General features: G+C 48.4%; 2 protein-coding genes across 4 annotated transcripts in view; one reads left to right on the plus strand and one right to left on the minus strand.

The window, feature by feature from the left end:
* The window catches only part of PDS5B (PDS5 cohesin associated factor B), a 192,364-nt gene extending 192,206 nt beyond the window's left edge, over nt 1–158 (minus strand). The window contains exon 1 of the mRNA XM_006026186.3: nt 133–158. The gene's annotated coding sequence lies outside the window, so the exon portion shown is untranslated. The remainder of the gene's footprint in view (nt 1–132) is intronic.
* Nucleotides 159–344: 186 nt separating this feature from the next.
* N4BP2L2 (NEDD4 binding protein 2 like 2) overlaps nt 345–10,599 on the plus strand; it is an 88,761-nt gene continuing 78,506 nt past the window's right edge. For 2 of the 3 annotated variants that reach the window (XM_014521109.2, XM_025207086.1), the window contains exons 1-2: nt 345–459; nt 4,698–6,211. In XM_014521109.2, coding sequence (XP_014376595.1) covers nt 4,698–6,211 — 1,514 coding nt within the window. In that variant the 5' untranslated portion in view covers nt 345–459. Of the gene's footprint in view, nt 460–2,463; nt 2,588–4,697; nt 6,212–10,599 lie in introns of all 3 variants that reach the window. The other variant, XM_025207085.1, reaches the window with a different exon arrangement.

Below are 10,599 nucleotides of genomic sequence, written 5' to 3' on the forward strand. Positions count from 1 at the left end.
TCTCTGCCTGGGCAACAGACCGTGATCTTCCCTCAGCCCTCTACCCTCTGCCGGCCTGGCTCCCTAACCAGCCCAAGCCTGCCCCGCGTGCGAAAGCTTGTCTAACTCCACACCTAGCCCACTTAAACATACCAGGTTAAGAAACCCCTCCCTCATGCAGAGGAGCACAGAGCCTACAATCTCTCACGTTAATGTGGAACTTTTCACTGCCCCGCCCAACTCCCCCATTATGAGGCGCAGCGCCCCACCCCCACCCCCGGACCAGCTGCCTATCCGCTCACCCCCTTCGCTCCGCCGCAAGGGGTTCTGGGAGTTGTAGTTGGAGGTTGTGCGGACGCCGGAGGCGCGGGGCGGGGAGAGGCGGCGCCATCTTGAGAGCGGGGCGGCGCAGGGCGTCCCCTCCCCGGTGCCGGGAGCGCGCGGGGCCCGGGCAGCTGGGGCTGGTGTTTGTGCCCTGAGGTTGGTTCCTTTCCGCGGCCTCTGACCCCCGAGAGGGATGTGTTGACCTGCAGGGAGCGGGGCTCCCCCCAGCCCATCTGAGGTGCCGGGGGGGGAGGGGGAGCTGCTCCGCCCCCGCCAGCAAGGACCAAGCCGCGGCCCCCGCCTGCTGCGGAGTCGTTGCTGCCCCTGTCAGGCCTCGAGACTGCCTGGGGCCCGTGAGTGGGCTGCGATGCCCCCGGGCAGCGGCCTCCTCCCCTGGGAGAGGGGATGAAATTCCCTTGTCTGGGCTAGGCGCCGGGCGGCCCTTCGGAGAGACTCCGGGGCTGGCAGGGGGGCGGCCCCCGCCTGAGGCGGGAGCAGCCCCGGCCAAACCTTCCCCTAGTCTAGGCCCTTTGTAAAACTGCGGGCGAGCCAGGTACCCCCCACGACAACATCTGAACCTGCCGCAGGTAAAGCCGGGGGACCACAGTAGCTGCCATCCTGCTTTTATGAAGTTTGCTAACATACCTCAAGAGATCCTGGGCTGGGGCCATGCCCCCTGCGACAGATGGAGGCCAAGCTCCCTGCAATCTGTACCAGTCTGACTGTGGCATCAAATTCCTTCCTGGCCCCAGTGCAGGGATTGGTGTGACCCCAAGTGGAGGAGCAAGAGCCTCTAGATAGGAGCATCTTCCAGCTTCAAGTCCTAGCAGGAGCATTGGCACAGCCCAGTCAACATCCCCAGCCTTGGCTGCAGCCAACACCCAGTGCCTCTGAGGAAGGCTTAAAAAAAAAAAAAAGCCAGCCCTCTTACTCCCATCCCGGGGTAATAGAGACTGATGCCAATGTCAGGATCCCCCTTGTCTTCTTTGAGGGGAAAGATGCTCATGTGCAAGTTCTTCTCATGTAGGTAGGAGGTTTGAGGGTAACTCCCAGCATGTACCATCACCCCCCCCCTCCCCCCAACACAAGTGGATGGCAAGAAGTTCCTTGAAATAAGTCTTCAGATAAGGGACTTTTATTCCTACTCCAAAACAAGGAAGGATGTAATTCATTTTCTTAATTTTCTTCTTTGACTAGCATCCCATTACCAAACTTTCTCTTAAGTAGAAAGCTCAGAGACTTAACAGGTTATAGGAGCCAGTGGAATGAATCCTCCAACAGGAGCTGAAATGTAGTAATTGTCCATATCTTCCATCTTGTCTGAAGCAAAGTGACAGCTACATCTTTTCTGAATTGCATGTTTACATTACTTCACACCAGGGAAATTCTCAGACTAGTTTTGAAGCTAAGGTTAAGGCAATGGATGTTGCATTGCATTTTTAGATTTCTGATGCAGTGAAATGCCAGGTAATCCTTGATCAGGTAATCCAGGGCTGTCCAGCTTCTAAGTGGCTGGAGGCTTCACACACCTTGGTCCATGCTAGCAGTACTAGTAGTAATTTATTTACAGCTTTCGCTAAAACAGGACACTAAAATGGACAGTAGAATTGTATATAATAGAATAAAATGATGTATGGTTATTGGTAAAAGCATACAATAATGTTAGACCAACCCAGATAGTTGGAGAATAGTTATTAAGCAAGCTTTCGAGTTCAAAAACCCTCCAACTATTTGGGTTGGTCTAATAAAAGATCAGATTCACCCAAGGAACCTTGTCTGCCGAGCTCCTTATAGACCAACACGGCTACAACCTACACCCCTACAATAATGTTAGACATTTTACCAATTCAAACAAAATTAAACAATATATATTAATACAAAAAGATAAAATAAAACTGTGTGACGTAGTAAAAGAATAAAGCAGATATTTTATTTGAGTTTGACCCTGATGCCTTGTGCAACTACTGCAAGTACACCCAGGGAGAATAGAACAGGCTGTAAATTACTAGAAAGGAGCAATTTATTTTTTTTCCTCATTAGCCCTGTGCTTAACATTTTCAGCTAATGGAGGGATCTATTTTCCTCTTACTTATTAAAAAAAAATGGGCAAGATCACAAATAGTGATTTAAATCATCTAGCTCTTTTTTTTTTTCCATAAGAACACCCCCTGTCTGTATATGGGGTTGGACACTGCCTGCCTGTGAGGACAGCACATCTCATCTGAGTGAATTGGAGTCTAGTGTTGGCTTCTCAATGTTTGTAGTCTTGTACTTCTTGAGATAGGTAGGTTTATGGGCCAAAAGAGCAGGTTAGTAATCTTATAAAAGGAGAACTTGAGAAGATCTTACTGCTTGTGTATCTGTCTGCAAGTCGGCATCTTTAATACTTAAATATTTATCTCCTTTTAAATATAAAGGAAAGTATTGGATTGGATCACTGTCTGTGATTAATTAAGGGCTTATCCAGAGAGACTTCTAAAATGTATTTCTTAGGGTATCTGGTAGGAATATACATTTTGATTTTTTTTTTATCCTATAATTTAGAGTTCTTAAATTAAAGTGTTCACATTAAGCAGCCCTGTTTCAGGTGGCATGAGTCCTGGTGTAGAATGTGATAGAGTTAAAAGCCGCCTTAGCAAGTAATTAAAAGTTTTTTCTATTTTTGAATGAACCATAGGGTCAGCACACCATAGTTGTGCTCTGTACAGTGTAATAGACTGTGCCTTAAATCTGTAGGCATTTAGTGCTGCCAATATTGACCTGGTCTTATTGTAAAAGGATAAAAGTCCACCCGAAGCTTATTTTGCTTTTATGCTTACTTTTTTCAGTATGTTTATTCCAAGTCTAGTAAAATAGATTCCAAAGTGGTTACAGGAAGATACCACCTCTCATTTCTTTTTCTGTAAAAACCAAACTAGGTTCCTTCTTTCATTTCTAAAAACCAGTCCCCTGGATTTAGAAGTGTTAATTTCCAAGCTATTTAAGATGCAATATTGCATGAAAATGTCTGTGGTGCTACACACTTCCGTGCTGCTGTTCACAGCATCGCCGTGCTCTGCTAAATGCTCTCCCACTGCTGCTCTCCATGCCTCCTTTCTGTTTTGGGCACCTCTTACTGTTGTTCCCCAGGCCCTTGCTACTGCACCATGCACCCAGGAACCTGCACTCACCCTTAGTTCCCCAGCTGCAAGCTTCTGCATGTTATCACGCAATTCAGGCAGCCCAGGCTACAGGTTTCCTTGGCACTAAAAGCTAAGCCATGCTGTACTTCATTTCTTGGGATAGGGGCAAGGGCAGGGCAGGGAAACCGTAGGTGTGGGGGAGGGTGGGGAGTAATATGGAGCCCCTGGTAGCTGCTACAATTGTAGCACTGGGGGGAATGTTGTTTGGGTGGGAGCCCAGGGACTGCAATTTAACTACTCACAGGCTATATGCAGCTTGCAAGCTGACAATTAGACAACCCTATGGGAACTTAATACTCAGGTGACTGGTTGACACTGAAGATTGATAGTAGCATGATTTGGAGATGCTTATGTGCCAAGACACGGTGTCTTATTGCTTCCTTTTGCTCTCTGTGTGTGCCCATCTGTTTTCTTGGTTTCTAAGCTCTTTGGGGCTTCCAGAACCATGGTATTTAATGCTGCCACTGCTCCCCTGCCAGTAAATTTGACACAGCCCCATGTGCCAGCTTATGGGGTTACTCCATGACTGGATCTGGCGCGTGGGGTTGCATTGCAGCCGGATCTGGTACATGGGGCTGGGTCAGCATGTTGGATCACACGCATGGTCTGACACCATGCATTGACCCCATTCTGGATCTTGCGTCTTGACCAACCTTGCCCATGGGATCCAGCCTATGGATTAGTTTTAGTCACTTAGATGGATTAGTCTTAGTCACTATGGAAGTTAGAGCACCACTGAGTCTTAGCAGTTCCCACCACGTGCAAGTGTTCCCACTATGACTAAGTGTTAGTTCAGTTGTAAGTCTTAACCAAAATCTCCAGTAAATTGAACATGGAACCTTGACTATGCAATTATTAAGACTGATCCCTATAGAAGAAAATTGGACAGATTGTTGTTAAGATTGCGCTGCTGATGTCTACAGTGAACCTGTTCTGTGGATAACTTAAAAACTCCAGTTTTCAGAATTACTGGTTTATTTCTTCAAAACTAAATTCACTGTTAAAATTAGCTTAGCACAGACAGTTAATTGCTAGTACCAAAAAACTCTGCAGTAATATATTTTTATTACAACTCTACTGAAAAAAGTAATTTAATTTAAACCTAACCTTAATTTCCTTATTAGGGGAGTTTTCTTAGATATGGTTCTGTTTCTGCATGTTATTGTGTAAAGATTTACATACTGTTAATATTTATGTTTTTCTTTCTTTAAGATGTTTCATGCTGAATGTAAAGTAAGACCCTTGGAGTATCAAGATGAAATGACAGTTGAACCACATTCTAAAAAAATGAAATCAAAGGAAGAGATTTATGCTAAGCTTTGTGATGATGATTTCCAAGGATCTCATGAGAAAACAGGAACTCAGAGAACATCCAATGATTTGATACCTTCATCCATCTCTGATAACCAAGACAAACATGAAGCACAAAAGCAGGAGAATGAAACTACAGTTGATTTGGAGCTATCAAATGAAGTAACCCTTTATTATAAACCCATGCTTATAGAATCTACTGATTCAGAGAACATACAGAACACAAGTCCTTCATATGTATCAAAAAATGATGCTGAGATAACAAAAAATAATTGCACTTCTGAAACTGATTATCTTGATAAATCTAGTGTGAAGGAAGAAAGCAATAAATCATTTGAAGTAAGTGATGGCGAGGTGGCAATTGAGGAATTTAGTACAAGCAAAGCATTTATTGGACCCATATACAAAACTGAGAACAAGCAGGATAAAACCAAGGATTATGCTGAACTTAGCACAGGTGAAGGGGAGCAAAATGCATTACTTGGTAGAAGAACTGAGGAAGAAAGGGTAAAGAAAACAAAGGCCATCTCCTGTGATAAAGAAGAAATAGATGATGAATTATACCGGTTTTATGAAGAAATTCAGCAGATTGAAACCAATAAAGATAATTTAGGAGATAACTTGGAAGAAACAGAAAGCCAGTCTTCTCAGGAACAATATACAGAACGTAATTACAAGCAGACATCTTGTGGTCAAGGTATCTGGTACACTAGCACACAGTCACATTATGGTAACCAGCAGTATTTCAGTAATGAACAAAGTGGCCAGAGAACAGGCAATGAACAGTGTTTTGAAAATGAAACAAATAGCCAGAGAATAGACAATGAGCAACATTTTGGCAATCAAACAAGTGGCTGGAGAACTGAGAATCCTTCTAATGGACAAGAGGATTACCCTGAACCAGAAAAGGTTTCTAACTTCTGGAACTTTTCAGTGCCTCAGTGCAGGCCTGCATGGCAGTCAACACAATCTTTCATAGTACCTCAGGGTCCTCTTCCTCCTAGATTCAGCCATCATTTAGATTTTCAAACAATTAGGTCATCACCACACCAACCAAATACTTTTCATCCTCATGATGTTCAACCTTCTCATAAGAAGTTTCCTGATTACCATGGAAATAATAGTCATGTTAACTGGAACCATCCTTTGTCCGCTCAGAATTGCAGATGTGTTGGTAATATTGATATCCATAATATTCAGGTCTCCAGGAATGGATATAGTGACAAGGATATACCTGTGAATGATCGTTTGAGTGAAACCAGAGAAGATTGTTGGAAGGATACTAAAACTTACCAAACCAAAGGAGAACACAGTTTTTCTTTCCAGCAGTTTCCGGAGGAAAAATTGTGTGGGTCTCAAAAATTACTCCTAATTTTAAGAGGCCTTCCTGGTTCAGGGAAAACAACAGTATCTTGGTAAGTAAATCTTAAAATTATGTTAAAAAACTAGGGGCCAGATTAAGCCTCCAGAGTTCAGGGTTCTGAACTGGTGAACATTCAAAAATGAGTAATGTCCTTGAAGTCAATGGGACTGCCTAAGTATACATTATTTTTGCAGGATTGAGGCCCTAATTAGGAGGAGGTATATTGGTAAATATTAGAAATATCAGTAACTCTTCTTTTAGCTTTGTTTTCTTTTTCAATAAGAATGTTGATGATCGGGGTCTATTTTATTATTTGTTCTAGGCAAATATTTTTTTTTTTCCTTCCAGCGATTCACCTATGCTTATTCCTGAAAATCCCAACAGCACTGGTAGGAAGATCAGCCACATTCTTCCTTTTCAGATTCCTTCCTTAAAATGTCTTCTAGTAAAGTTGCCACTATAAACTTGTGAAAGATAGAAACGCCATTATATTTTCAAGAAAATCTTAACAGGACACAGTCAGCCTGAAAATCTTTGTATTCTGAACTTTAAATTTTTCTGTTATCACAACTAAACAAGGTAACAGGAACTAAAGAAACTGGAGAGAAAAACTTGCACGGAGCCTCTCGTTCATTGCACAGAACAGACGGGTAGGGGTGCATTGATTTTGGGGGCCGATGCCAATAGCCAATATTTAAGGAGGCATATTGGCTGATACTGATCTGATATTTGATAAAGCTGCCATCAGATGGTAAGGACCGGAGGCGGGGGGGGCGCAGATCAACGCCCCTTCAGCGAGTGGGGCTGGGGCAGGTGCTGCACAGCCGGGGGGTGTGCGCAGGACAGAGGTGCAGCTCATGGGGTGGGGTCAGTTCCTGCTGCTGCTTGCATCCTGGGAGGGTGGAGGCAGAGAGGTGTGTGCCCCCAAATCATGCATGGCGTGGGCTGCAGCTGTGGGGTGGAGCCGGAGCCAGCATTGTGTGGGGCTTTATTTGCTGGGGGCTGGGCTCAGAGCGGGCTCCAGCACTGCTGGGAGGAGGCTACAGCTACCCCAGATTTTGCCACAGCTCCACTCCCAGCCCCACACCGCTGCCTGGTGCAGCCCTGGCTGAGTGCCCCACCTCCACCCAAGTGCTGGGAAAAGTCGGAGCTGTGCTGGTGGTGGCGCAGGGCTGGGAACAGCTGTGGCAAAATCTGGGGTGGCTGCAGCCTTCTCCTAGCACCATTGGAGCCTGCTCCAAGCCCAGCCCCCGGCAAGAAAAGCCCTTTGCAGCACTGGCTGTGGCTCCACACTGCAGCTGCAGTCTGCATCATGCAGATCCAGGGGCACACAGCGCCCCCCGCTGCCCTCCCAGGATGCAAGTAGTGGTGGGAGCTGCCCCCACCCCATGAACCGTGCCTCTGACCCATGCTCCCCTCGTCCCACCCCGGCTGGGCAGCACCTACCCCTGCCCCCTCCCTCACCACAGTGGGCATTGATTTGCCCCACCATGCCCTTTCCCTCCTCCCTCCCATTCTGACTTACCAGCTGGAGGCAGCTCTCCATTCTGCCGGCTCTGCTCTGTGTTGCGCTGTGGCTGCGTACAGCATGGCATTTATTGGCCAAATTATCGGCCTCATGGGGCCAATATCTGATATAGACAGGTTTCTTTATATCTGTACCGATCTGCTATTGGACCGATGTATCAGTGCACCTCTACAGACAAGGGTCACTTAAGTATCCAAAATCTTGTTTTCCTGACTTACTTACAGTATTCAAGATGTGGGCACGTTATGGCCATGTATGGGATGATGAGGTTCTCTGCTTTGTTTTCAATTCCCTTTTTACTGATGCCCAGCATTATGTTGGTGTTTTGCTTGCTGCTGCACATTATGACCTGATGTTTTTAGTGAGGTACCTACAGTGACTCCAAGGTCTCTTTCCTGAGTTGTAACAGCTAGTTCAGAATTCAGCATCCTGTATGTATAATTGAGTTGAGGTTATTTCTTCCCAGGTTTATTACCATGGATCCTGGATTTTTCTGTTGCAACATCCCAAATTCTCTGATTAAAAGGGAGGGGTACCCTAAATTTTCTGATTGGAGAGCCCAAAATCCATGCGTTTCTGTGATTAAAATGAAATGCTACTATATATTTAGGTGTGAGTTGAATACAATGTTTACTAATATATTTTAAAGCAGTTTGGAAGGTTACCAGTGCCTCAATTATAATAATAAGATACATTCTAAACACCTGTACATTTTGGCATTTAATTATGGTTTTTTTTATCATGGAAATCAGAGCTCCTCTGCCCATTTTGCTCACCAGGACAGAGGTCCCGCTGCTTTGTGATGCTGAGTAGCCCGGATAAGCCGGTGTCCTGTGCCTGCTGTTGCCTCTTACTTTCCAAGTTGCAGCCCCTTGGTCCTGCCAGTACCTCTCACTCCTGGCCTGTTACCCCCTGGCCCTGCCAGTGCCCCTCACTCCCAGCTCGCTGCCCCCTGCACCTCCAGTGTGTGAGGAAGAGGGATGAATGCGTGGGGAAGCGGGGGGCTGTGACCACAGGTGATGCATGGAGGGGGTGAGGGAGCAAAGGCAATGCATCAGGGAAGGGGCAAGTGACCCCCTGATTTCTGCACTCTCAGCAGGGCATGGGGCTGCAGGCAGGCCAGACCAGTTCTGGGCAGGCCCCGGCATGGGAGAGAGCATGGTGCCACCATGACCACCAGGACGAGGCATGGTGGCATGGAGTTGTGCCCCCCGCCTCTGCCAGGTGGGCAGGGGGTGCCTCATGTTGGCAGCCATGGCTATGCAGCCCTCCCTCCTGCTCCAGGTCCTGCCCACTGGGCCCCAGAGGTGGCTCCTGCCCAGAGCTGGTCAGGCCTGGCTGCAGCCCCACACCCCACTGTGGGAACAGAAATCTGGGGGGGATGTCCCCCACCATGTTGCCTGTGCTCCCCCACAAGCTTGCCATGTCCTCTGTGGGCCCCCCCTTCCCATAGAGTTACCCGGAGGGAGTTGCAGGAGCTGCTTATCACCACCCAGCCTGGCTGCAACATGCATGTGGTGAACCCCCCCCCCTCCCGTGTCCTGTCTCATTCTCTCTCTCTCTCTCTCTCTCTCTCTTTTTCTCTCTGCACTTTGCAGGCTGGCACTCTGACAGCCTGCAAGGGGAAACCCACTGTTTCATGTGTTTTTCTCCTTTAGAGGAGAAAATCTGTGTTTCTCTGCAGCAAATGGAAAAAAACAGATCTCTGGTTATGACTCCAAAGGCATCAGTTTACACAGAGGTGAAGTGTGTAAAGCCACCTTGCGTTGACCCAGCTGGGATTGGGTAGCTGTTTTTCTGGGCTGCAGAGTCAAAAGCAGCCAGATATGATGCTTTCTGCAACCCTCCCTTGCAGTGATGTACCGTGGGTCTCTGGCACCTCCCTCCTATCCGCGGCTGATCACTGTGGGTGAGGGTGGTCCCCCGGCAGGCAGTTGCCAAGCCCAGAAACACCAGCAGCACTTCTGGTTTCACCAGAACTGCCGCTGGGGGACCAAGTTCCCCCTGGAGAATCCAGCTGGTGCCCTTCCCCCACACCTATCTCCCCCTGCCCTTGGCCAGTGCCTGGGGGCATGGCTGCCCCCCAGCCCTCCTTGTCGGTATGCCACTGCTCTCTTGTGTGCCATTGGCTATAGACTCAGGCACTGCTTTACCCATGCAAACCCACTGGACCACCTACACTTGGGTGGTCCTTTCAGCTTTTTTGACCTCGTATGTTGGTGAATACAGGTTTCCCTCGACTTAGCAGTAGATGCGTTCCCAGGGAATGGCACATAAATCAAATTAGCATAAAACAAACCCAGTTTACAATGAAACAGATAGGGATGCGTTCCCAGGGCAGTGAGGAAGGGAGGGAGTGAGGCTGGGCTAGGGAAGGGGCACGGAGAGGGGCACAGTGCAGCCCAGTGGCTGCAAGCAGGCAGCATCTCCCGTTCCTGGGGCTGCAGCAGAGGCAGCACTGGGCTTTTCATGGCTCTTGGGGTGGGCGGCAGCCCCACTCAATCCACCCCGAGCGCCAGGAGTAGCCTGCTGCCGCTGCCAGCCTAAGCCTACAGCAGCCGCTGTCCCCAACCTGCTCTCGTCCCACTGCAGCCGGCCGCCCGCCCCTGCTGCAGCCCTGGGAGGGGCCTGCCTGCTTGCCGCGTCTGGCCCGCACCGTGCCTCAAACTCCCTGGGGCTCTGCTTCCCCTGGGGCACTATGCCCCAGACTCCTCAGCATGGCGGAGCCCAGTGGCTGCAAGCAGGCAGCGTCTGCCGCTCCCAGGGCTGCAGCAGGGGCTGGCAGCTGCAGACTTGGGGATGGTGGCTGCTGCAGACTCAGGCTGGCGGCTGCACCAGGCTCTTCCTGGCACTCAGGGTGGGGTGAGTGGGGCTGGCCAGGCCGCAGCGGGCCGGGGGGCCCGCCCGCGATC

The sequence above is a fragment of the Alligator sinensis genome, unplaced genomic scaffold (assembly GCF_000455745.1).
Source record: "Alligator sinensis unplaced genomic scaffold, ASM45574v1 scaffold406_1, whole genome shotgun sequence".
Lineage (NCBI taxonomy): Eukaryota > Metazoa > Chordata > Crocodylia > Alligatoridae > Alligator > Alligator sinensis.